The 27,945-nt window shown below is 43.8% G+C and overlaps 1 protein-coding gene across 1 annotated transcript in view; it reads right to left on the reverse strand.

Moving 5' to 3' along the window:
• LOC135545008 (whirlin-like) overlaps nt 1-27,945 on the reverse strand; it is a 110,304-nt gene that overhangs the window by 45,134 nt on the left and 37,225 nt on the right. Inside the window, exons 2-3 of the mRNA XM_064972677.1 lie at nt 5,989-6,201; nt 1,030-1,155 (exon numbers count right to left, since the gene is read on the reverse strand). Of these exons, the coding sequence (XP_064828749.1) occupies nt 1,030-1,155; nt 5,989-6,201 (339 nt within the window). The remainder of the gene's footprint in view (nt 1-1,029; nt 1,156-5,988; nt 6,202-27,945) is intronic.

Here is a 27,945-nt window from a genome sequence, read left to right on the forward strand (position 1 = left end):
CGCTGTGGAACATCCAGATGCTCAGACATGCAACTTCAGACGTGCAGCAATGTTTTTTTAGGATAGCAGTGGCTTCTTTTGTGGTGTCCTCCCATGAACACCATTCTGGTTTAGTGTTTTAGGTATCGTAGACTCGTTAACAGAGATGTTAGCATCTTCCAGAGATTCCTGTAAGTCTTTGGCTGACACTCTAGGATTTTTCTTAACCTCATTGAGCATTCTGCCCTCTGCTCTTGCAGTCATCTTTGCAGGACGGCCACTCCTAGGGAGAGTAGCAAAAGTGCTGAAATTTCTCCATTTATAGACAATTTATCTTATGGACTGATGAACATCAAGGCTTTTAGAGATACTTTTGTAACCCTTTCCAGCTTTATGCAAGGAAACAATTCTTAATATTGTGTCTTCTGAGATCCCTTTTGTTTGTGGCATGGTTCACATCAGGCAATGCTTCTTGTGAATAGTAAACTCACATTTTGTGAGTGTTTTTTATAGGGCAGGGCAGCTCTAACCAACATCTCCAATCTCGTCTCAACGATTGTACTCCAGGTTAGCTGACTCCTGACTCCAATTCGCTTTTGGAGAAGCCATTAACCTAGGGGTTCACATACTTTTCCCAACCTACACTGTCAATGTTTAAATTATGTATTCAATATAGACAAGACAAATAGAATAATTTGTGTGTTATTAGTTTAAGCAGACTGTGTTTCTCTGTTGTTGTGACTTAGATGAAGATCAGATCTAATTTGGATTCATACTTTTCCTTGCCACTGTATTCCTGCCTCAGAAATCTGACCTGAAAACACAGCAGACTGAAGTTGAAAATAGAGCGCAATGAACTATGTTTTGTACATAGAATCGATGTCTTTAGTGGAGTAAAAAGCGGCTGCCATGTTTCGAATCAGCAACACAGACCATAGCAGACTCTTTCCCCCACTGCTTTGCTGCGTCAGAACCTTGCATTGTGTTGTATTCACTGTGGTGGGGTGAAACAATTTCCATAGGATGTGTATGGTAATGGTCTGTAAATACCTTGAGTCCACCGTGGTCTGCGGCTGAGCCTGGGTCCACTCCAGTAATGTATATGCCCAGGCCGTACTCTGCCCCTCCTCTGATCATCAGGCCCAGAGAGAGACCATCGTTCAAGTTTAGGGTGATCTGCAGGGATACACAGACAGAGGGGACAGGGATCAGTGGTCGTGTTCATAAAGTGCGCAGATCTAGGATCAGGTCTTCCCTGTCTATATAATCTTATTCATTATGATCTAAATGTCACGACTTCCCCCGAAGTCGGTCCCTCTCCTTGCTCGGGTGGTGTTCGGCGGTTGACGTCACCATTGCCGATCCACTTTTCATTTTCCTTTTGTTTTGTCTTGTTTTACACACCTGGTTTCAATTCCCCAATTACATGTTCATTATTTAACCTCTGGTTTGCCCATGGTTGTTGTGAGTGTTTAGTCATTGTGAAGTGGTCAGTACTTCTGTGAGCTGGTGTGTTTCCCAGTGGGGAATTTATTGTTGGTTTATTTCGAGTAAAGTTACGTTTTTACTCAGTTCTGTGTCCTGCGCCTGACTTCGTCTGACCCGCTACACTGACTCTTTACACTAAAAGGCAAATCCTTGATCAGCACTCCTATTGTGAGTTGATTGATACATTTGGCCCCAGACCTCCTGGAAGTGACAGTGATCAGTGATTATAATTTAATAATAATAATAACAAGACAAACAATAATACATGGAACTTATACAGTATAGCACCTTTCAATGATCCAAAGTCACTTGACAATTGTAGAAACTAAACAAAACAACAGAGATCATAACAAGACAACACCAGACTAACAGAAGGAAGAGACAAAAACATTAAACAAAGAGAATGGGGAGGGGCTTAAAGAAGGGAAAAGAGTGTGATGTGTCAGTGTATGAGTGAGCGAGCGAGCAGGTGCTGCTGTGGTGGAATGTAGTGAGTGTGTGGGTTGGTAGGGGAGAAGGAGGTGGTGAAGGGCTTTGTTGTTCAGAAGGAGGATCTTGTAGTTAATGCGTTGGGAGACAAGGAGCCAGTGGAGTTCACGGAGGACAGGGAGGATGTGCTGCCAGGACTTAGTGTGGGTGAGGAGTCGGGCCACAGAGTTCTGAACCATTTGGAGCTCATGGAGGGAGCTTGCATTGATGCCGGAGTCAGTTGCAGTAGTTGAGACGGTAGGTGATGGATGAGGGTTTCAGCAGCAGGACGGGAGAGGGAGGACCTGACTTTGGAATTATTCCAGATGTGGATTTGACAGTCTGTCGGATGTGGTGGTCGAAGGAGATGGTGGAGGCCAGGATGACTCCAAGGTTGGTGCGTGGTGTTATCGATTTTGAGGGGGAGGTTGCTAACTTTCCTGAGTGTGGTTTTGGTGCCTAATAGGAAGAGTTCAGGTTTGTAATTCTTTAGCTTGAGGAAGTTGTGTTGCATCCAGGTTTCTATTGCAGAGAGGCAGGATTCAATGTGGGTCAGTGGTGGGTCGAGGAGGGATTTGGTGCTGAGGTATATCTGGGAGTTGTCAGCCTATCTGTGGAAGTCGAGGTTGAAGTGGCAGAGGATCTGACCAAGGGGGAGGATGTTGATGAGAAGAGTAAGAGGCCCAGCACAGAGTCCTGGGGGACACCCTATGTGACTGCAGCAGAGTCAGAAGTATGGCCATTGAGGGCAATGTAGTGGGCCCGGTTGGTACGATGTGATTGTAGCCATGAGAGTGCGGTGCCCCAACACCCAGACCCTGAGCAGGACTTGATGGCTCAGCACGTAATAGGCGGCACTCAGGTGGCGGAGAAGCAGGATGTTAAGGGCACCAGTATCAGTAGAGGTTAGGAGGTCGTTGATGACTTTGAGGAGGGCAATTTCAGTACTGTGGATGAGGTGGAAACCCGACTGGAGAGACTCAAATATGTTATTGTTCAGGAGGTGGGTTTGTGGTTAAAATCAAATCAAATTGTTTTTGTCACATGCTTCGCATGCTTTGTAAAAAGGTGTAAACTAACAGTGAAATGCCTACTAATAAACAATATAAGGAATAAATACACATTGAGTAACAATAACTTGGCTATATACATTGGGTACCAGTACCGAGTTGATGTGCATGGGGTAATTGGGTATGAGGTAATTGAGGTAGATGTGTACAGTGCCGCGGAAAAATATTTTTGCATATTTTTTTACACACCCCAATTTCATGGTATCCAATTGGTAGTAGTTACAGTCTTGTCTCATCGCTGCAATGAGGTGAAGGTCGAGAGCCATGCGTCCTCCGAAACACAACCCAAAAAAGCTGTACTGCTTCTTGACACAATGCCCATCCAACCCGGAAGCCAGCCGCCGTACACCTGGCAACCTGGTCAGCGTGCACCCCTTCCTAACCCGGACGACACTGGGCCAATTGTGTTGCAGCCCCATGGGCCTCCCGGTCGCGAACCCAGAATATCTGGTGGCTCAGCTAGCACTGTGATACAGTGCCTTAGACCACTGCACCACCTGGGAGGCCATTATTTTTGCATATTTTTGATACTGAATGTTATCAGATCTTCAACCAAAACCTAATATTAGATAAAGGGAACCTGAGTTTACAGTGTTTGGTTTTCGCCAGGCATAATGGGACCCATGTCATCGAAAAAGTTGACTCAAGTTGGGCAAAAAGCATCTGGAAGCACCTGGATGATCATCAATACTCTTGGAAGAATGTTCAATGGACAGATGATTCAAAAGTATATATTTTTGGATGACATGGGTCCCATTATGCCTAGCGAAAACCAAACACTGCATTCCACAGTAAGAACCTTTGGGGTGGCAGGTAACCTAGTGGTTAGTGCGTTGGGACAGTAACCAAAAGGTTGCTGGATCAAATCCCCGTGCTGACAAGATAAAAATCTGTCGTTCTGCCTGAGAACAAGGCAGGTAACCCACTGTTCCCTGGTAGGCTGTCATTGTAAATAAGAATTTGTTCTTAACTGACTTGCCAAGTTAAAGAAAGGTTCAATAAAGAAAAAATATTTTTTTGTGTCGAACATAGTGATGGTTTGGAGATGCTTTGCTGCCTCAGGACCTGGACGACTTGCCATAATAAAAGGAACCATGATTTCTGCTCTGTATCAGATAATTCCATAGAAGAATGTCAGGCCATCCATCTGTGAGCTGAAGCTGGAGCGCATCTGGGTCATGCAGCAAGACAATGATCCAAAACACACAATCAAGTGTACATGAAAATGTCTAAAAAGCTTAAAGGTTTTGGAATGGCCTAGTCAAGGTCCAGACCTAATCCCAATTGAGATGTTGTGGCAGGACTTCAAACGAGCAGTTCATGCTTGAAAACCCACAAATGTCGCTAAGTTACAACAGTTCTGCATGCAAGAGTGGGCCAAAATCTCTCCACAGCGATGTGAGAGACTGATAAAAGACTACAGGAAGCATTTGGTTGGAGTCACTGCAGCTAAAAGTGGCACAACCAGTTATTGAATGTAAGGGGGAAATTATGTTTTCACACATGGGCATTGGGTGTTGCATAACATTGTTTATAAAATAAATGAAATAAGTATGCAATTGTTGTGCTGACTTAGGTTTTGGTTAATGATCTGATTCAGTATCAAAATATGCAAAAGTACAGAAAATTTGAAAGGGGGCAAATACCATTGTGTTGTCTGCAAACTTAGTGATGGTGTTGGAGTCGCCTGCTGCCACACAGTCGTGGTTGAAGAGGGAGATTAGGAGGGGACCAAGCACGCACCCCTGAGGGGCCCACATGTTGATGGTCAGCGTGGCAGATGTGTTGTTACCTACCCTCACCTGGGGGCTGCCCGACAGGAAGTCCAGATCCAGTTGCAGAGGGGGGGTTGGAGATGGGGAGATAGTTGTTGAGGATGGAGGTATCTAGTCCGGGCTTCTTTAGGATGGGGGTGACTTCATTTGTTTTGTAGTCTGATGGGACAGCTCCATGGGCCAGGGAGAAATCGATGTGGAGCTCCCCTCTGAGCATCCAGACTACATCCCAAATGGCACCCTATTCACGTGAGCCCTAGTCCAAATTAGTGCCCTTTATAGTGAATAGGGTGCCATTTGGGATGTAGCCTGTGTTCTCCTTTCTCCAGTGTTTGCCCACCTCTCTCATATATTGATGTGAAACTGCATCATCAGCTCCACAGACCAGGCGGGGTGGGCAGGGGTACGATACACCGTTTTGCACAGCGCTGCAGATTTAGATGGAAACTTTGATGATGGCCAAACATATCCAAACAGATTTACATTCACTAAAATAAACTGTGGGAATACTGGGCTAGCCAGGGGGCAGACTTAATCCTACAGAAAATTGCTTATTTTATTTGCTGCATTTGGATGAGACTCGAATGTCGTGAGATGTTTTATGTCATTAGTGTTGACAGTGATATAGTTTCTCTGGACGTGGGGCTGAGACATTGTTACTACCACTGATATCTCAGCCCAGGCCCCAGGCAGGGTATGGTGTTGCTTGTCTGCGTCTAAAATGGCACTCTATTCCCTTTTTACTGCACTACTTTTGAACATAGGGCACTACATAGGGAATAGGCTGCCATTTGGGAAGCAGACCGTGTCTCTAGGTGGAGTCAGGGGACATGAATCTCTGCCAATAGAGAGTCAGGTCATTATTTTGGTACTCCTCCTTTGCTGGGCACCTAGCCTTCTTTGTGGGAATTGATGTTACCTCTGCACTTCTATATACACTCATTTGTATAGCATGGTTGCTGGCAAGGGCATTCTTTATCGTGTATATTTAAGATGTAAAGACACAGATCAAGTAGTTAGCATTTGATTCCTTGTAATGGCAAACCTACATGGCTGTCCGAGCAGCCCGACCACGGACCTACCAAAAATTCTCTACCAACGCAGCTCCGCTTCCCCGGCAACAGAATGTGTTGATGGATCGAGAAATTGTTTGAACCTTGCTGAGAATTCAAAAAGTATGAAAACCAACAGTCCATTATCAGACTCACCGTCTTCTCAGCCCTCTCCTGTGTGTGTCCACGTCTCTGACTGTCCTGCCGTCCCAGGGTGCTGTGCTGCTCCTGCTTCTCCAGGTCGGAGGGAGGGGAGACACTGCGGCCCTGAGGGTCCACCCAGGTGTAGATGTGGTTGGTGATATAACCGCCAGGGATACGGCCCACAGAACACACTGACATGGCGAGCTTCTTACAGCCCTTCAGGACCTGCATGGAGGAGAGGGAGGGGATTCAATTTAATTCATCCCAAAGGCCAATTCCATTTGTAAACCACAACAACATGAGAACATACAGCAAACACACAATAAATGACACGCACACAGGAGAGTGAGTAGTAGAAGATGGAGAGGGAAGAAGAGGACAGGGGTGGATTGTTTGCTAACTTCAGTCATGACGTGTTGATCTTCTGTGGCTATACACACTCATTCCACATTCCACTTTGCGTCACGGCCTGAATATACCCCTCACATCGTCCTAGCTGATTACGTACGCAAAGGCTCCACCATTATAAAAGATACGGATGTTTTCAGACTAATTGGTGATGTAGACGCAGTGTTTTATTGTCCTCTCAGGATGAATCGCTGTGTTTACCATCGTCACACCCCCGTCATTGATTTCATTATGTTCTGGTTGAAAACAGTGAAGCTCGTAGCGAGCGGAGGGAGTGTCTAGCAGCAGCCACATCATTCCCCTTCTTTATGGGCTGGAGGCAGCTCTCTGAGTGACTGTCCTCTGACTCATATGCACTGACGGAACAATGACAGAAACACACAGGGACACACACTGACACAGACATAGACAAACACACAAGGTTACACACACAGGGCCAAACACGCACACACACACACACACACACACACACACACACACACACACACACACACACACACACACACACACACACACACACACACACACACACACACACACACTAGTACACACACTCAAACAAACACAAACACACACACAGTACATGCCTCGCTATACAACACAGTCTGAGGGGGCAGCGAGATCATGTGGTGATAAGGATCTCCCTGGAGGCACCAAGCTGTCCCTCTCTACAGGATGGCTGTCAGAGACAGAAAGCAAGAGAGAGAGAGGGCGGAGACAGAAAGAGAGCACACTCAAGAGAGAGAGAGATGTGTATCTGAGAGTGGCAGATTGTCTGCTTTTATCTTTCTGAGTGCATCTATCTGTTTTCCTTCCTAGAAAAATAGTTCTGGAGAATATTGAAAACACTTTTCTGCTATACTGGTATTTGTGGCTGTACTGTATTTGTCTTTTATTGTGAATGAATAGAGTCATCCGGAAGTGAGTTATATGTAAATTGGAGTTGCTCATCCTCTGTTCTTTCATGGTACAGTGCGAAAGAGAGCTCATAGGTTGCTTCACCCAGACCACACCGTTGAATCCACGCGCCTATCAAATCAAGCTTTATTTATACAACACATTTCAGACAAGGAATGCAATATAATGTGCTTCACAGGTTAAAAAAATAATAATAATAAAAACAATGAAAATAAAAACTGAAATATTTACCACACAACAAGAGGATAAAAAAACAAAAGAATAACAATAAAAACTGAACTACTAAAAAACAACCTGAAGAAAAGCAAAGATAAAATGTGTGTTTTAAGATCTCGTTGAAATATGTCCACGGTTTCGGCCCCCCTCAGGTTCTCTGGCAGGCTATTCTAGAGGCTGGGGGCATAGTAACTAAAGGCTGCCTCCCATGCCTATTGGTCCGAGGGTTTAATTGGGATAGTTAAAAGGCCAGTACCAGAGGGACCGACTGGGGACCTACTACAGTAGGTGCATAACTTAAAAGCATGTCTAACATGGATTTAAAAACCAATTGAAAAATCTTTAAATTAATTCTAAAACTCACAGGCAGCCAGTGCAGAGACCTTAAAACCGGTGTAATGTGTGCTCTTTGTCTGGTCTTGGTCAGTACCCATGCTGAGGATTCTGTATGTTTTGCAGTTGACATTGGACATTTTCTAGAACATATGTGCCTCCATATACATTTCGTAGCAGTCAGCAGGATAAGTGCACTCTACATGTGTGTCTAGGTCATTAGACACCATTAGACATGCACCTGTCTGGGGAGTGGGCATGTCTGGTTATTTTTGTACCATTGCAATGGCCTAATATTTACTGTTGCTATGGTTAAACCTATTTGGAATTTTCTAGAACATGTGTGCCCATTATACAGTTGAAGTTGGAAATTTACATACACCTCAGCCAACTACATTTAAACTCCGTTTTTCACAATTTCTGACATTTAATCCAAGTAAAAATTCCATGTCCTTGGTCAATTAGGATCACCACTTTATTTAAAGAATGTGAAATGTCAGAATAATAGTAGAGTTATTTATTTCAGCTTTTATTTCTTTCATCACATTCCCAGGTGGTCAGAAGTTTCCATACACTCAATTAGTATTTGGTAGCATTGCCTTTAAATTGTTTAACTTGGGTCAAATGTTTCGGGTAGCCTTCCACAAGCTTCCCACAATAAGTTGGAAGAATATTAGCCCACTCCTTCTGACAGAGCTGGTGTAACTGAGTCAGGATTGTAGGCTTCCTTGCTCGCACACACTTTTTCAGTTCTGCCCACAAATGTTCTATAGGATTCAGGTCAGAGCTTTGTGATGGCCACTCCAATACCTTGACTTTGTTGTCCTTAAGCCATTTTGCCACAACTTTGGAAGTATGCTTGGGTCATTGGGTCATTGGGTCACTGATTTCAAGGTTTTACTGCTAACCTACAAAGCATTACATGGGCTTGCTCCTACCTATCTCTCTGATTTGGTCCTGCCGTACATACCTACACGTAGGCTACAGTCACAAGACGCAGGCCTCAGAATTGTCCCGAGAATTTCTAAGCAAACAGCTGGAGGCAGGGCTTTCTCCTATAGAGCTCCATTTTTATGGAACGGTCTGCCTACCCATGTCAGAGACGCAAACCTTTAAGTCTTTACTGAAGACTCATCTCTTCAGTGGGTCATATGATTGAGTGTAGTCTGGCCCAGGAGTGGGAAGGTGAACGGAAAGGCTCTGGAGCAACGAACCGCCCTTGCTGTCTCTGCCTGGCCGGTTCCCCTCTTTCCACTGGGATTCTCTGCCTCTAACCCTATTACAGGGGCTGAGTCACTGGCTTACTGGGGCTCTCTCATGCCGTCCCTGGAAGGGGTGTGTCACCTGAGTGGGTTGATTCACTGATGTGGTCATCCTGTCTGGGTTGGTGCCCCCCCTTGGGTTGTGCCATGGCGGAGATCTTTGTGGGCTATACTCAGCCTTGTCTCAGGATGGTCAGTTGGTGGTTGAAGAAATCCCTCTAGTGGTGTGGGGGCTGTGCTTTGGCAAAGTGGGTGGGGTTATATCCTTCCTGTTTGGCCCTGTCCGGGGGTGTCCTCGGATGGGGCCACAGCGTCTCCTGACCCCTCCTGTCTCAGCCTCCAGTATTTATGCTGCAGTAGTTTATGTGTCGGGGGGCTAGGGTCAGTTTGTTATATCTGGAGTACTTCTCCTGTCCAATTCGGTGTCCTGTGTGAATCTAAGTGTGCGTTCTCTAATTCTCTCCTTCTCTCTCTCTTTCTCTCTCTCGGAGGACCTGAGCCCTAGGACCATGCCCCAGGACTACCTGACATGATGACTCCTTGCTGTCCCCAGTCCACCTGGCCGTGCTGCTGCTCCAGTTTCAACTGTTCTGCCTTATTATTATTCGACCATGCTGGTCATTTATGAACATTTGAACATCTTGGCCATGTAATGTTATAATCTCCACCCGGCACAGCCAGAAGAGGACTGGCCACCCCACATATGCTCTCTCTAATTGTCTTTCTTTCTCTCTCTCGGAGGACCTGAGCCCTAGGACCATGCCCCAGGACTACCTGACATGATGACTCCTTGCTGTCCCCAGTCCACCTGGCCGTGCTGCTGCTCCAGTTTCAACTGTTCTGCCTTATTATTATTCGACCATGCTGGTCATTTATGAACATTTGAACATCTTGGCCATGTTCTGTTATAATCTACACCCGGCACAGCCAGAAGAGGACTGGCCACCCCACATAGCCTGGTTCCTCTCTAGGTTTCTTCCTAGGTTTTGGCCTTTCTAGGGAGTTTTTCCTAGCCACCGTGCTTCTACACCTGCATTGCTTGCTGTTTGGGGTTTTAGGCTGGGTTTCTGTACAGCACTTTGAGATATCAGCTGATGTACAAAGGGCTATATAAATAAATTTGATTTGATTTGATTGTCCATTTGGAAGATCCATTTGCGATCAAGCTTCAACTTCATGACTGATGTCTTGAGATGTTGCTCCAATATATCCACATAATTTTCCTCACTCATGATGCCATGTATTTTTTTGGAGTGCACCAGTCCCTCCTGCAGCAAAGCACCCCCACAACATGATGCTGCCACCCCTGTGCTTCACGGTTGGGATGGTGTTCTTCGGCTTGCAAGCCTCCCCCTTTTTCCTCCAAACATAACAATGGTCATTATGGCCAAACAGTTCTATTTTTGTTTCATCAGACCAGAGGACATTACTCCAAAAAGTATGATATTTGTCCACATGTGCAGTTGCAAAACGTAGTCTGGCTTGTTTATGGTTTTGGAGCAGTGGCTTCTTCCTTGCTGAGTAGCCTTTCAGGTCATGTCGATATAGGACTCATTTTACTGTGGATATAGCTACTTTTGTACCTGTTTCCTCCAGCATCTTCACAAGGTCCTCTGCCGTTGTTCTGGGATTGATTTGCACTTTCCACACCAAAGTATTTTCATCTCTAGGAGACAGAATGCGTCTCCTTCTTGAACGGCATGATGGCTGCGTGGTGCTTATACTTGAGTACTGTTGTTTATACAGATGAACGTTGTACCTTCAGGCTTTTGGAAATTGCTCCCAAGGATGAACCAGACTTGTGGACGTCTACAATATTTTTCTGAGGTCTAAGCTGATTTTTTTTGATTTTCCCATGATGTGAAGTGAAGAGGCACTGAGTTTGAAAAGGTAGGCCTTGAAATACACAAATTATGGCAATTAGCCTATCAGAAGCTTCTAAAGCCATGAAGCTTCCTTTTCTGGAATTTTCCAAGCTGTTTAAAGGCACAGTCAAGTTAGTGTATGTAAACTTCTGACCCACAGGAATTGTGATACAGTGAAATAATCTGTCTGTAAACAATTGTTCTAGAAATTACTTGTGTCATGCACAAAGTAGATGTCCTAACCGACTTGCCAAAACTATAGTTTGTTAATTAACAAGACAATTGTGGAGTGGTTGAATAATGACTTTTAATGACTCCAACCTAAGTATATGTGAACTTCCGACTTCAACTGTACATCTTGGAGTGGTCAACAGAATAGGTGCGCTCTGTATGTGTGGCTAGCTCATTGGGCACCATTGGACATGCACCTGTCTGGGGAGTGGACATGTCTGTTAATTTTTGTACCGTTGCTATGGCCTAATATTTACTGTTGCTATGATTACGCCTATTGGGAATTTTCTGGAACATTATTCATCTTGGAGTGGTCAACAGAATAGGTGCGCTCTGTATGTGTGGCTAGCTCATTGGGCACCATTGGACATGCACCTGTCTCGGGAGTGGACACATCTGTTTATTTTGTACCATTGCTATGGCTCTAATGTTTCTATGTCCAAATATGAAACACAACTCAAATTAGTTAAAGGCAAAAAGATAATGGTGGCTAAATGCCAGAGGGGATGAGTCATTAACATAAAGAGAAGTTACTATGTGTGTGACGTAAGGATGAAATCTGTATAAAAAGTGGTTGCCAAGGCTGGAAAGTTAGTTGTTTTCATGAACCAGCTCGGCTTATATTGCTTTGTATTACTTTTACTTTGTAAAAGTCTATTTGAACTCACAGGCTCCGGTATTTGAGCAATGTTTTGACTGAATAGTTCCACAACATACAGTGGGGCAAAAACGTATTTAGTCAGCCACCAATTGTGCAAGTTCTCCCACTTAAAAAGACGAGAGAGGCCTGTAATTTTCATCATAGGTACACTTCAACTATGACAGACAAAATGAGAAAAAAATCCAGAAAATCACATTGTAGGATTTTTTATGAATTTATTAGCAAATTATGGTGGAAAATAAGTATTTGGTCACCTACAAACAAACAAGATTTCTGGCTGTCACAGACCTGTAACTTCTTCTTTAAGAGGCTCCTCTGTCCTCCACTCGTTACCTGTATTAATGGCACCGGTTTGAACTTGTTAAAAGACACCTGTCCACAACCTCAAACAGTCACACTCCAAACTCCACTATGGCCAAGACCAAAGAGCTGTCAAAGGACACCAGAAACAAAATTGTAGACTTGCACCAGGCTGGGAAGACTGAATCTGCAATAGGTAAGCAGCTTGGTTTGAAGAAATCAACTGTGGGAGCAATTATTAGGAAATGGAAGACATACAAGACCACTGATAATCTCCCTCGATCTGGGGTTCCACGTAAGATCTCACACCGTGGGGTCAAAATGATCACAAGAACGGTGAGCAAAAATCCCAGAACCACACGGGGGGACCTAGTGAATGACCTGCAGAGAGCTGGGACCAAAGTAACAAAGCCTACCATCAGTAACACACTACGCCGCCAGGGACTCAAATCCTGCAGTGCAAGACGTGTCCCCCTGCTTAAGCCAGCACATGTCCAGGCCCGTCTGAAGTTTGCTAGAGAGCATTTGGATGATCCAGAAGAAGATTGGGAGAATGTCATATGGTCAGATGAAACTTTTTGGTAAAAACTCAACTCGACGTGTTTGGAGGACAAAGAATGCTGAGTTGCATCGAAAGAACACCATACCTACTGTGAAGCATGGGGGTGGGAACATCATGCTTTGGGGCTGGTTTTCTGCAAAGGGACCAGGACGACTGATCCGTGTAAAGGAAAGAATGAATGGGGCCATGTATCGTGAGATTGAGTGAAAATCTCCTTCCATCAGCAAGGGCATTGAAGATGAAACGTGGCTGGGTCTTTCAGCATGCCAATGATCCCAAACACACCGCCCGGGCAATGGAGTGGCTTCGTAAGAAGCATTTCAAGGTCCTGGAGTGGCCTAGCCAGTCACCAGATCTCAACCCATAGAAAATCTTTGGAGGGAGTTGAAAGTCCGTGTTGCCCAGCAACAGCCCCAAAACATCACTGCTCTAGAGGAGATCTGCATGGAGGAATGGGCCAAAATACCAGCAAAAGTGTGTGAAAACCTTGTGAAGACTTACAGAAAATGTTTGACCTCTGTCATTGCCAACAAAGGGTATATAACAAAGTATTGAGATAAACTTTTGTTATTGACCAAATACTTATTTTCCACCACAATTTTCAAATAAATTCATTAAAAATCCTACAATTGTCACGTTCTTTCAAAATCGAACCCAGAAGCAGACCAGGACAAGGAGAGTAGGAAGAAGGTGAGTATTTATTTACAAGTGAATATGAATGGGTAGATATATCCAGGTGGCGTAGCGGGCAGCGGTGGTGAGTTGATGGGAGTAAATAGGTGGATCCAATGGGGTAGCGGAATTCTCCGACGACCAAGCGGGAATGGGGTAAATGATCCGGGTGAGTAACTGAAGACAGAACAAATGGAGGTAAGTTTAAGGCAAGCAATATGTAAAAAAACAACAAAACAAATTCTATCTAACTTGAGGCTGATACTATGGCACGACATACTGTTCATGGCTAACGATCCGGCAGGGAATGGATGTCAGGTCCGGGCTTATGAAGAGAGATGATGATCAGGACCAGGTGTGCAGATAGCTGATGGGATACAGGTGCGGGTAATCAGAACTCCCAACTGGCTACATTGCCCGGCAACCAGACAGGGTGCGTTCCAGGACGCCGGAAAAAACACTCCAGGACAGAACACAGGCAAAAAACAGACTCAGGAAACGGGATTCGTGACAGTACCCCCCCTCCGACGAACGCCACCGGGCGGACTACCCGGAGCGCCAGGGTGGAGGCAGTAAAAGTCACGAAGCAGGTCATCAAGGATCTGACACCGAGGAATCCAACTCCTCTCCTCAGGACCATATCCTTCCCAATCCACTAAATACTGGAACCCTCGACCCCGCCGTCTGGAGTCCATGATGCGGCGCACCGTGTAGACAGGACCACCTCCGATCATCCGAGGAGGAGGAGGACGAGGGGGCAACAGAGGACTGAGGAGAACCGGCTTGAGGCAGGAGAAATGAAAGGTGGGATGTACTCTTAATGTAGCAGGCAACTTGAGTCGGACCACAACAGGATTAATGATCCTTTCCACTACAAACGGACCAATGAACTTCGGTGACAGTTTTCTCGACTCAGCCCGTAGAGGAAGATCCCGTGTAGCCAACCAAACCTTATCTCCGATGGTATAAGCGGGAGCAGGAATACGGCGACGATTCGCCTGGATCTGATACCGGTCAGAAACTCTAAGGAGGACCTTCCTGGCCCGATGCCAGGTCTGGTGGCAACGACGAATGTGGGCCTGGACAGAAGGAACCGAAAGATCCCTCTCCTGAGAAGGAAACAAGGGAGGTTGGTATCCGTACAGGCATTGGAAGGGGGACATCCCAGTGGCAGATGAAGGAAGGGTATTATGGGCATACTCGACCCAGGGTAATTGAGATGACCAAGAGGTGGGATCAGAGGAGACAAGACAACGCAGCGTGGACTCCATCTTCTGGTTGGCTCTCTCCGCCTGACCATTAGATTGTGGGTGAAATCCAGAAGTGAGACTGACTGTAGCTCCAATGGCCAAACAGAAGGATCTCCAGACAGCAGAGGTAAACTGAGGACCACGGTCAGAAACAATGTCACTGGGCAATCCGTGGACCCTGAAAACCTCCCTAACCAGGATCTCGGACGTCTCCATGGCAGATGGAAGCTTGGAGAGAGGGACAAAATGAGCAAACTTGCTGAATCTGTCCACAATGGTCAGAATGACCGTGTTCCCAACAGAAGGGGGCAATCCCGTGACAAATTCCAGGGCCAGATGCGACCAAGGTCGCCGAGGAATAGGTAGGGGGTGAAGAAGCCCAGAGCTGGGCCGATTGGTACTTTTGTTCTGAGCACAAACAGGACATGCGGCAACAAACCCCCGGGTATCTTCTCCCATGGCAGGCCACCAAAATCGTCTGCGCAGTAGTGCCATAGCTTGTCACCCTGGCGTTGCTCGGACTATCTTGCTGGCGTGGGACCACTGAAGAACAGCAGAACGGACCGACTCAGGCATGAACAACCGACCGGGTGGACCGTTACCGGGGCCGGGCTGCGTCCGAAGGGCCGCCATCACCTCCTCCTCAATCCTCCATGTAACGGCTCCCACGACAAGGTTCTGGGGAAGAATCGTCTCAGTCTTGGCCCTACTCTCATCCGTCTTGGAGAACATCCGGGACAAGGCGTCCGCTTTGCCGTTCTTCGACCCAGGTCGGAACGTCAGGGAAAAATTGAAGCGTCCAAAAAACAAAGCCCACCTGGCCTGACGAGAGTTGAGACGTTTAGCCGATTGCACGTAAGCCAGATTCTTGTGGTCAGTCCAGACCACAAATGGTTGCTCCGCTCCCTCCAACCAGTGACGCCACTCCTCCAAGGCAAGCTTCACAGCGAGAAGCTCCCGGTTACCCACATCGTAGTTTCTCTCAGCTGGTGAAAGACGACAAGAGTAGAAGGCGCAGGGGTGGAGTTTACCGTCAGTGGAGCTACGCTGGGACAGGATGGCGCCCACCCCCACATCAGACGCGCCCACCTCAACAACAAACTGACGGGAAGTGTCAGGTTGAGAGAGAATCGGTGCGTTGGTGAATCGGCTCTTCAAGTTCAGAAATGCTCGGTCTGCCTCAGGAGTCCAACAGAAAATTCTGGTGCAAGACGTCAGAGCAGTTAAAGGGGCGGCCACCCGGCTGTAATCACGGATAAACCTCCGATAGAAGTTTGCAAATCCCAGGAATCTCTGAAGCTGCAATCTCGTACCGGGCCGGGCCCAATCCCGAACCGCCCGAACCTTGTCTTGGTCCATCTTGATCTCACCCCTGGAGATGATGTACCCGAGGAAGGATGTAGTGTGGGCGTGAAAATCACACTTCTCTGCCTTCACAAACAGACGGTTCTCCAATAACCGCTGCAGGACCTGCTTAACATGCTGGATGTGGCTGGAAAGCTCCTTGGAGAAAATCAGGATGTCATCCAGGTAAACGAACACAAACAGACCGATCATATCCCTCAGCACGTCATTCACCAAACTTTGGAACACTGCTGGAGCGTTGGAAAGTCCAAACGGCATCACCTGGTACTCAAAATGTCCCATAGGTGTATTGAATCCAGTCAACCACTCGTCCCCCTCTTTGATCCGAACCAGATGATACGCATTGCGTAGATCAAGCGTCGTAAACACAGTAGCACCCTGTAAAGAATCGAAAGCGGAGCTCATCAAGGGCAAAGGGTACTTGTTCTTGACCGTAATATCATTCAACCCCCGATAATCAATACACGGTCGAAGAGAGCCATCCTTCTTACTCACAAAAAAAATCCAGCTCCCAGGGGTGATGACGAGGGATGAATGAGACCTGCAGCAAGAGACTCCTTTATGTAGCTTCCCGCTCAGGTCAAGAAATACTGTATAACCGTCCCTTGGGAAAGGCAGCTCCAGGGAACAGCTTAATTGTACAATCATAAGGTCGGTGGGGAGGAAGTGACTGAGCTTTCTGCTTACTGAACACCTCACCCAACTCCTGATATGTTTCAGGGACCAGGGACAAATCAGGAGGAGCAGACTCACTGACCCGACTGGGGACAGCATGAGAACAGGCAGTCCTGAGGCAGTTAGCATGGCACTCAATGCTCAAACTAGTTACCTTACCAGTCACCCAATCGAACGAAGGATTGTGTTCTCTTAGCCAGTGGTATCCAAGAACCAGAGGAACATGGGGGGAAGGCAAAATGAAAAAAGAAATAACCTCTGAATGATTCCCCGACAACAACATCTTAACCGGTTCAGTCCTCATAGTGATCCGTGCCAGACTACTGCCGTTCAGAGTGGTTGCTTCAATGGCTTCCGGTAATTGCTCCTTGGAAAGTCCCAGCTGTTCCACTAAGTCGGCATCAATGAAGCTGTCATCGGCACCTGAATCGATGAAAGCGTTAATCGCTAAACTCTGATTCTTATTTATGAGAGTAGCAGGAAAACGAGGTCTGACAGGGCTCTTGAGAGGTTGAAACTGGCTCGCTAACAAACCTCCCAAACTTAACGAGCCAAGCAGTTTAACGGGCGCTGAGGACAAACGGAGATGTAATGTCCCGAGCTACCACAGTAGAGGCAGCTGATGGTCTCACGTCTACGTTGGCGCTCGTCCTTAGTTAACCCGTGCCGCCCCACTTGCATAGGTTCAGGATCTGGCGGCAGGACTCCTTCACTAATCCCGTGTGAGGGAAAATGATCAACCCGTTCTGGTCCACTTCCTGACCCGAATGGTTCCCACTGCTTCTCCCTCCTTCTCTCTCGGACTCTATTATCTACCCGAATAGCTAAGGTGACCAAACTATCTAGGTCACTAGGCTCTGGATAGGAGATCAGCTCGTCCTTGAGTTGCTCCGACAACCCCTGGTAAAAAACAGCTTGTAGTGATTCCTCATTCCAACCACTCTCCACAGCCAATGTCCTGAATTCTATCACAAAGTCTGCCACACTGCGAGCTCCTTGGCGAAGAGAGAACAAACATTTAGCTGCGTCCTTACCTCGGACTGGATGGTCAAAAAGCTTTCTCTGCCGTGAAACCCTGGTATGACGTCATGCATGTGTCCCGTCGTTCCCAAACAGCTGAAGCCCATTCCAGAGCTCTACCACGCAGCAGCTCAATAACAAAAGCTATCCTAGCCTTATCTGTGGCATAAGAGTAGGGCTGCAGATCAAAAAGTAACCCACACTGTAAAAGAAATGAACGGCATCCTCCCAGATCTCCCTCGTACTTCTCCGGTGTCGGAACCTTGGGCTCACGGAAGGAACCTGCTCCCGAATCGGCAGGTGATATGGGTGAAACAGGTGGTGGATGATCTGCCGGCAACCTGAGCTGATCCTGGATACTCGTTAATCTATCCGATATGTTCCGGATTGAACCCGCTATCTCGTGTAGCGCCGTGTTGTGTTGTCCCAACATCTTCTCCTGCTGGGTAATTGTATGGCAAACGGAGTCCAGGTCCGCTGGGTTCATCACAGGCCGGATCGTTCTGTCACGTTCTTTCAAAATCGAACCCAGAAGCAGACCAGGACAAGGAGAGTAGGAAGAAGGTGAGTATTTATTTACAAGTGAATATGAATGGGTAGATATATCCAGGTGGCGTAGCGGGCAGCGGTGGTGAGTTGATGGGAATAAATAGGTGGATCCAATGGGGTAGCGGAATTCTCCGACGACCAGGCGGGAATGGAGTAAATGATCCGGGTGAGTAACTGAAGACAGAACAAATGGAGGTAAGTAACCTCTTGAAACTCCCCATCCCGGATCCGGGATCGTGACTAAAGCCTCAGGCTCATTAGCATAACGCAACGTTAACGATTTCTGAAAATCGCAAATAAAATTAAAATAATGCGTTTGCTCTCAAGCTTAGCCTTTTCTTAACAACACTGTCATCTCAGATTTTCAAAATATGCTTTTGAACCATAGAAATTGACTAATTTGTGTAAGAGTATGCAAAGCTAGCAATGCATTTTGAATAACATGTAGCACGCAACATTTTCACAAAAACCAAATAAATAAAATCATTTACCTTTGAAGAGCTTCTGATGTTTTCAATGAGGAGACTCTCAGTTACACACCAAATGCGCAGTGTTTCCTGAAAGCGTCTGTGTGTATGAGAAATCGTTCCGTTTTCTACATTGCGCCTGGCTACTGAAACGAACCGAAAATGCAGTCACCTACAACGTAAAACTTTTTCCGGATTAACTACATAATATCGACCGAAACATGGCAAACGTTGTTTGGAATCAGTCCTCAAGGTGTTTTTTCACATATCTCTTCATTGACATGCAGTTCGTGGAAGCTTGCTTTACTCTCTGTATTGTTTGGAAAAATACTGGCAGGTGACTTTTGCGCACCAATTTCGGCGCAGGACACCGGGCGGACACGTGGTAAATGTGGTCTCTTATGGTCAATCTTCCAATGATCTGCCTACAAATACGTCACAATGCTGCAGACACCTTGGGGAAACGACAGAAAGGGCAGACTCATTCCTCTTGCGTTCACAGCCATATAAGGAGATCATGACAAACAGAGCCTCAAAAATCCTTGTCATTTCCTGGATGCCATCTCATCTTGGTTTTGCCTGAAGCTCACGTTAAAGGGCACGCACAGAGAAGATCTTTGTATTTCTGGACACGTCAGAGTGTTTTCTTTCGAACAGTAGCAATTATATGCATAGTCGAGCATCTTTTTGTGACAAAATATCTTGTTTAAAACGGGAACGTTTTCATCCAAAAATGAAATTGCGCCCCTAGAGTTTCAACAGGTTAAGGCAAGCAATATGTAAAAAAACAACAAAACAAATTCTATCTAACTTGAGGCTGATACTATGGCACGACATACTGTTCATGGCTAACGATCCGGCAGGGAATGGATGTCAGGTCCGGGCTTATGAAGAGGAGAGATGATGATCAGGACCAGGTGTGCAGATAGCTGATGGGATACAGGTGCGGGTAATCAGAACTCCCAACTGGCTACATTGCCCGGCAACCAGACAGGGTGCGTTCCAGGACGCCGGAAAAAACACTCCGGGACAGAACACGGGCAAAAAACAGACTCAGGAAACGGGATTCGTGACAACAATGTGATTTTCTGGCTTTCTTTTCTTCATTTTGTCTGTCATAGTTGAAGTGTACCTATGATGCAAATTACAGGCCTCTCTCATCTTTTTAAGTGGGAGAACATGCACAATTGGTGGCTGACTAAATACTTTTTTGTGTCTATACTTGTGTCTATAGTATAGAGATTATGTGGTTCGCTCCAGAAACCTGCCTCAGCGGAAGGTCACAAAGTGGGTCTCTCCAAATTTGCCAAACCAAAGATATATTGGGAGCTTTTGAGTTCAAATGAAATGCAAGCAAAATTATGACGGGATAAAAGGCTTTGAGGGTTGCAACAGTGAAAATAGAGTATATTCATTGGTGTGTGACCACTGCAGAGGGAGAGTTGTGTGCTTCATCTGGCTTGACTGGCTAAGTTGAGTTGAGTGGGGTTATTCACTAATTTGTTCGGGCGGTACATCTGACCAGTTTGTTCAATCTGTTTGAGTTGTGACTGTGTTGTCTGATTCAGTTTGGCTGGACTTATTTGTTTTAGACATGCTTGTGTTTGCGTACAAAACACAGCCCCTTCATCTTATTCAATCAGTCCGAGTCAGCCAATTCAATTCATCCAGCTCGCTCAGCTGCTCATCTGGGGTGGGTGTGTTCAGTCTCGTTCAGGTTGTCTGTCTGCCCTGTTGACTGTTCTGTTTGATCGAGTTTGGAGTGGCAACAGTCCATCTGCATGGTCAAATAAAATGAAATAGAAATCCTGTGATACCGCTTATCGTGTTGAGGAAGTCAATCGATAAGGACTGCTTGGATGGGTAGAAATCCTGTGATACCGCTTATCGTGACAATCGATAAGGACTGCTTGGATGGGTAGAAATCCTGTGATACCGCTTATCGTGTTGAGGAAGTCAATCGATAAGGACTGCTTGGATGGGTAGAAATCCTGTGATACCGCTTATCGTGTTGAGGAAGTCAATCGATAAGGACTGCTTGGATGGGTAGAAATCCTGTGATACCGCCTATTGCATTGAGGATATGAATCGATCAATGGGGACTGCTTAGAATACTGCCTTTTCTGTGTTGAGGAAGTGAATCAGAAAAATGCAGAATTTTCAGGTTGCTTAGAAAAGCGTGAGAGAATGTAAAAGTTCTCTGCTGTTGGTGGGGAAAGGGCCACGCACCTCTCCCGAAACGTTGCTTAAAGTGTGACCTGGTAGGGAGGACGCACCCAGTCCCACACTAAAGGAGGGGAGTGTGAATGGTACATGAATAACCATTGAAGTAATATGATACTAGAAGTTTGAATAGTTAGGATAAATAAATAAAAAATACATGAACATTATAGTGAAATAGTAATAAATGTCAAGACGACATCAGCGATTGCCCGTAAGGCCATTGAAAATTGCATACTGTGTTTCAAGGTAAAAGAATATAGAGTTCAGAGAAATATAGAAATTGGAATATTTGAAGTAAGAATATACTCAAAAAGAGAGAACAATTATAAAAAAAAACTAGAGATGGGGCAATAACCAATAGACCGAGTACAAGAATCATGGAAACAAAAATAACGTTTTCTCTATTTTAGTTTGGTCAGGGCGTGAGTTGGGGTGGGCATTCTATGTTTTTGTTCTATGTTTTCTATTTCTGGTTTTGGCCTGGTATGGTTCCCAATCAGAGGCAGCTGTCAATCGTTGTCTCTGATTGAGAACCATACTTAGGCAGCCTGTTTTCCCACTATGGGTTGTGGGAAGTTGTTTTCTGTCTCTGTACCAGACAGGACTGTTTCGTTTTCGTTAGTTCTCTTGTTATTTTGTTTTGTGTTCGGTTTAAATAAATATTAACATGGACACGTACTACGCTGCATATTGGTCCGATCCTTCCTACTCCTCAGAAGAAGAGGAGGAAAACCGTTACAAACATGGACATACATAGGAGGGAATAGGGTGTGGTCAAGTCGTTCAGGGCTTTTAACAGACCGTTAGAAATATTTAGAGAAATCTAAGAACAAGAGAAAGAAAGTGGTTTTAATAAAGTGAATAGCACAATAAGGCAAAGAATAAATACGGATATCACAGGAAAATAGGGAGAGGCTTGGAAAGTAGTTAATAAAGGTATGTAATATAGAAGGGAGTGAATAAATCTAAAACACATAATTATGAATATGTTGACAAACGGCCCTGTTTCTCTCCGATTTTAATAAAACCATGGAGTTGCTAAAAGAAGCGCATAAAATTCTACCAATTCGGCTCGAATATGGGAAGAATTGAGCAAACTGGATAATATTGGGCAACATTTCCCTGCTAACGGTGAATTCAAATCAAATAAAGAATTCAGGGAGGCAATTATGAATTGGCACAATCACATAAAACCAAAATCAAAAGCTCAATATACCAGTGCATTGATGTTAGCGTTCTATCAGCGTAATTGCATGAACCACACTATTTGAGTATGGATACTGTTGAATGGGGTACTTGGTAGAATCGCTCAGGCTATTTTGTTCGGATTTCAAAGTTGTAGTTTGAATGTACCAGAGTGCAGAATAACTGATGAATTTACGAATGCTCAACGCCGGGTTGAACATGGCCGGTGTTAGTAAACGTCAGGGAAATAACGTAATTTAATTATTGCCAGAAGCACAGTTAGTCACCAACTTTTTTAACAAACTTTAGCCAGTTAGCTTGGGTACTTGACCGCCTTGTGGGGAAAAAAGTATTAGGCATTATGAATCAACGTTTGGATCAACCCTGTTCATTAGCGGCTTTTGGGGGTTGAATAATCCTTGTGAGAATCAAGGTAACATATTAAAATTGGCAGTGTATATGGGCGAGAGCACAAATGATATTTAAAAATAGTCATACTTTGTATCACGCCGCATTCAAACAAGAGCTAAAGGGTGTAAATTTGGGCGTTCTGTGTTGATACAATATGTAACGTAGTGTAATTGTTATTGGAGTAAAAAGACAAAGAAACTCACATGCCAAACATTGCCACATTAGTAAACTATGTGGTAGAGCAGGGACACAAGGAATTATAGCTTTGGTAGAGTACAACCGGCGAAACAAGAGAACATATTTGGGGGTTTTGAGAACCATGCGACTCGAGAAGAAAACCCTAGTAGTTTTGAACTCGTGAGACTTTATTTCATTTTATTCTAAAAAAATATTTATTGAAGTGACAGAAGCGAGGAAGAGATAAGAGTAATTCAAGTGGCCTCCCTGTGAAAAGTAGAAGTTATATTGTTCTGACTATAATTAAAGAAAAATTGTTAACTTATTAATGAAGTAACGTTAGCGGAAAGACAGAGGTGGAGTATTGTTGAGATTGCAGAGAGCTTTCTGAGTTTAAGGGGAGAGATGTAGACTAGGGAAGGTAACAAAGGAGAGTTAGTCAATTGGAAAGTAAGAATTTCGAAGATGAATTGTTTGGATTGATAAAAAATTATTTTCTACATTTGGGCATTACAAGTTCATCTTAAAATAATAGATGTTTAATGAGTGTGAAGCACAGGTTAGTGATTAAAAATATAGTTATATTGATAAGGAGGATTGATATAAATGTAATGTGTTTGACAGTATGTGAATGGTAATATGTTATTAGTGTTTTTATAGCACTCTAATGATGCGATATTTTAGTAATTTGAAAAGATGAGGTTTCAATACAAGGTTACGTGATGAGTAGAGGGATTGAGCCTTGAGATTGTAAAAAAGATTAGCTGCAGTTGAAAGCAAGCAGGTAGTGGGATATTTGAAGTTGGGGTATGAGAAACATTCTTTGTGTAATCGCGTGCGTGTAGGTGGCAGGGAAGTCAGGCGCAGGAGAATCGAACTTTATATAAATGGAGTCGTTTAATAGACTTAACAAAACTTCATAACCAAAATGACAAGATAAATAAAAGTGGGTACAATCACCCATCACGCACCAATACATAATACACGAACATACAAACAAACAATCTCCGACAAGGACATGAGGGGAAACAGAGGGTTAAATACACAACATGTAATTGATGGGATATGAACCAGGTGTAAAGGAAGACAATACAAAACCAGTGGAAAATGAAAAATGGATCAGTGATGGCTAGAAGGCCAGTGACGTCGACCGCCGAACACCGCCCAAACAAGGAGAGGGACCGACTTCGGCGGAAGTCGTGACACTTTGACAGTTTCTGGTTATTGTTGCCTTTTATAGTTGGGTAACACCAGTGAATTTGAGCAGGAAGTTCATGTATTCCAAAATTAGAATCTGTTTCCATTACATGGAACAATGTCTAGTAATAAAAGCAGAATTAAATAAGAACTGACTATTAACCTGATAAGACAGCTCCAACGTTTTGAAGGTTCTACATTTGTTAAACAAGAGTTTTGTATTTTACTAAACTAATGCAACAGGTTAAACTGATAGGATTACCAGAAAGGGGTTCTGGGATTGTTTATTTTAGATGGGGTTGATTCCACTTAATGGAGTCTGATGTGTCTTGAGTAGGATTCTTGCTTCCAGGACTGATCAAGTCCAATACAGTAGGTATGGTAATTAAGGGAGACATAGGAGACCATGTCTCAAACAACTTTTTATTAGATACCTGGGATCAAATATCACTGATTCCTTAAACTGAGAAATTGACTACATTTGCAACAGGAAAAAATATTCAATTTAGAAAGGCTAACAGGAACAATCTAAGGTGAAACAGCTATTACATATGTTGATTGGACATTGGTCTAGTAACGATATCAGGATAATTGTACATGGTTATGGAAGAGAGGGACCAATCATATAATACCATATGGGAGTGAATTGTGTTAAGGGTAGTACATGCTAAATAAAGAATGGGGTGGATTAAAACAAACATTTAATGATTGGAGTAAGGACAGTGGATTTACCATGATCATGTTTGGTTTATAAATAATACTTTGGGATTGCTGATTAAGATGTAGCATAGTGAATGCTAACGAAATGTACACTTTCCTTTCCAGAAGAGGAGGGTGTCTCATTACCTCTCTCTGAAATGTTTCCTGAGGCTATGGTCTTGGGAGAGCAGTTAGTGAAAGTAGGCAGTTGTATAGGTATAATTCAGTATAGGTATGATTCAGTGATGAAGAGAAATGACCAAATTAAATAAGGCCATTATTGTTTGTTTTTGTCATATGGTTTACCACACACACACACACATAACAGCACACGTGCACAATTCACAGGTTATGAATATGCGTTAGTGGTGTTGAACCTGTGGGATTTATTTTGGATAGGGTTTTTTCATTTCAGTTTTAAATTGGGTATGCAGAAGAATGGAAATGCTTTGAAACATGTTTAAATGGTTTCGGAAGGTCAGGGAAAGAAAAGGGAGAGGACATGTTTTAATGGTTTCGAATGCCCTGTATCCTGTCTTTCTGGTGAGGCCTTATCTATCTCACTAGAAATAACAAGAACAGGTGGGATTTAATTATAAAATTAATGAGAAGCACCAGTATCTATTCAAATTGTACCATTACTGTATGAGATTCTAATATTTCCTTAGTGAGTTATAAAGAGTTATAATTCTAAGTTGATTAGTTATTTGAATTGGTTTATTTTTTATTTTACACATTTTTGAATCATGTCTTCGAAGGGGAACATTACCAGTTTCCTGGGGTCCTGGTCTTTGGGTAAATCTACAAATGTACTTTGTTCAGTCTGCATACAGAAGGAAAGATATATGTTAAGAAGGGATGACAGTTACTCCAAATGGAGTGTCATATGTAAATTGCTGATTTAATTTTTTGTTTTTGTTTCGATAGAAATTTCACCAGATTGGGATTTATGGAGTTTGGGATTTCTGCAAGGGGTTAGGGTATATGATAACGTTCTGATCTGGTAACTCTTCAGAGCGATCACTAGGAAAATAAGATAGTATGAACTCATTTTGAAAATGTTTTTAGTAGTAACAATATGTTGTTATGCGCTTTGACATTTCTCATAATATAATGTTATTAAGAAAAGGTTAATGAATCATTTGTCATATAGTCAATGCTTGTCTGGATTTCCTGAAACAGAAATGAATTGAAATAAACTGTTGGTCTGATCTGTTTTTTTAGGTTATCATGGAAGGTGACGTCAGATCATATCTTAATGCATGGTAGGAATAATTTGACCACAAACAGTGTGTGTGAACCTTCAAATCCTCCCTAACCGACTGAAGAAAGAGTGACAAAAGCATACAATGCACATTGACTTGTAACACTTTTATCTGAGTCCGAGCCATAAACCGGGGCAGTAGTGTTGAGGGCGCGTGTGGAGTACGTGTGAAGAGAGTGAACGGCTCAGGTGAGAGACTTGTGTACGTTGGAGATTGAAATTGGGACATTATCAAGGGCCATCAAATGGGACAGGCAAGAGTTACATGTGCCATTGCGAAGAATAACTTTAAACAATATATGTAAAAGACAAGCTAGAATGATAAGTGCTGGGAGAAGGACAGGGGGGAGGAACAGTTTAGACTAAGGATGCATTGTGATAATGGTCTTTCATTACAAGGCCACTTACGACAGGAAAACAGGGACAAAGGGGGCTGTAATCAGAAGAGTTGTTAACGGCAATAAAAGGTTCCATTTAAAAATGTACTTTCTAACCGGGATGATGTGTGCTAAGTTAAGAAGCTGGAATTCGAGTCATAGACTCAAAGTAAGCACTTAAGGACTGTCATTCTGAATTTGAGTTGGATACTTTACAAACTGTTATAGTTATGATTCGGATACAGAGAGAGAAAGTTGCTTTCGAACGGTGAGGTGTGAGGGCACTGCTCAAATTTATTAGGCACAGGGAGGCTCCAGAAACCTTATTTCTAATTGTCCTCTGACAGGGAGGTTGTTAGGGAACTCACTGGATGATAGCTTGGGTGAGCCATGAAGTTTGTTGTTCTCTTTTGTTTAACCATGTAATTAAAATTATAGTTTGTAGCATCAAAGGGTGGTGTGAAGTAATTAAATGTGTACTTTTTTTCTCTTTCCTTTTCAAGTCCTTTTCAAGTGTTTATTAGGTTTCGATAACATCAGAGTGATCAATGTTCCAGAGGAGGGATAAATGTATATTGACTAATTGATTTGAGAATGTTGTGGTATGTTTATAACTAAAGAAGTGCATTATTAGGAGTAGTGACTCGTGTGTTATGGGTTAAATGGAATTATATATGTGCAAATGTATCTGTAGTAGGAGGAGGTGTTTGAGACAGAATGTTTACATAGGGATGTTAAGTTGTTAAGTGGGATGTAACTTGACTGCAGTAAAGATCTGTGGGGGCTCATAAATTAAAGTTGTGGTGATAGAGGAATATCATTCCCAGAGATTGTATATTGTTACAGGAGATATCTCATAGGAGAAGGAGGACAGCTTACTGTGCACAATATAGGGAGTTAATGAAGTTAAATTGAACATTACACATACCCAGATCATGGTGAGAGTAGAAGAGATACAGTGCCTTGTAAAAGTATTCATCCCCCTTGGCGTTTTTCCTATTTTGTTGCATCACAACCTGTAATTTAAATCGATTTTCATTTGGATTTCATGTAATATAGATACAAAAATAGTCCAAATTGGTGAAGTGAAATTAAAAAAATGATTTGCTTCAAAAAATTGTAAAAAAAAACAAAACTGAAAAGTGGTGCGTGCATATGTATTCAACCCCTTTGCTAAGAAGCCCCTAAATAAGATCTGGTGCAACCAAATACCTTCTGAAGTCACATAGTTAGTTAAATCAAGTCCACCTGTATGCAATCTAAATGCCATATGATCTGTCACACGATCTCAGTCTATACAGTTGAAATTGGAAGTTTACATACACTTGGGTTGGAGTCATTAAAACTCGTTATTGAACCACTCCAAACATTTCTTGTTAGCAAATTATAGTTTTGGCAAGTCGGTTAGGACATCTACTTTGTGCATGACACAAGTCATTTTTCCAACAATTGTTTACAGACAGATTATTTCACTTATAATTCACTGTATCACAATTACAGTGGGTCAAACGTTAACATACACTAAATTGACTGTGTCACGCCTTGGTCATTGTATTTTGTGTTTTCGTTATATATTTGGTTAGGCCAGGGTGTGGCATGGGTTTATGTATTGTATTTTCGTATTGGGGTTTGTAGTATTTGGGATTGCGGCTGAGTAGGGGTGTTGTATAGGCTTGGCTGCC

Source organism: Oncorhynchus masou, chromosome 1, assembly GCF_036934945.1.
Source record: "Oncorhynchus masou masou isolate Uvic2021 chromosome 1, UVic_Omas_1.1, whole genome shotgun sequence".
Lineage (NCBI taxonomy): Eukaryota > Metazoa > Chordata > Actinopteri > Salmoniformes > Salmonidae > Oncorhynchus > Oncorhynchus masou.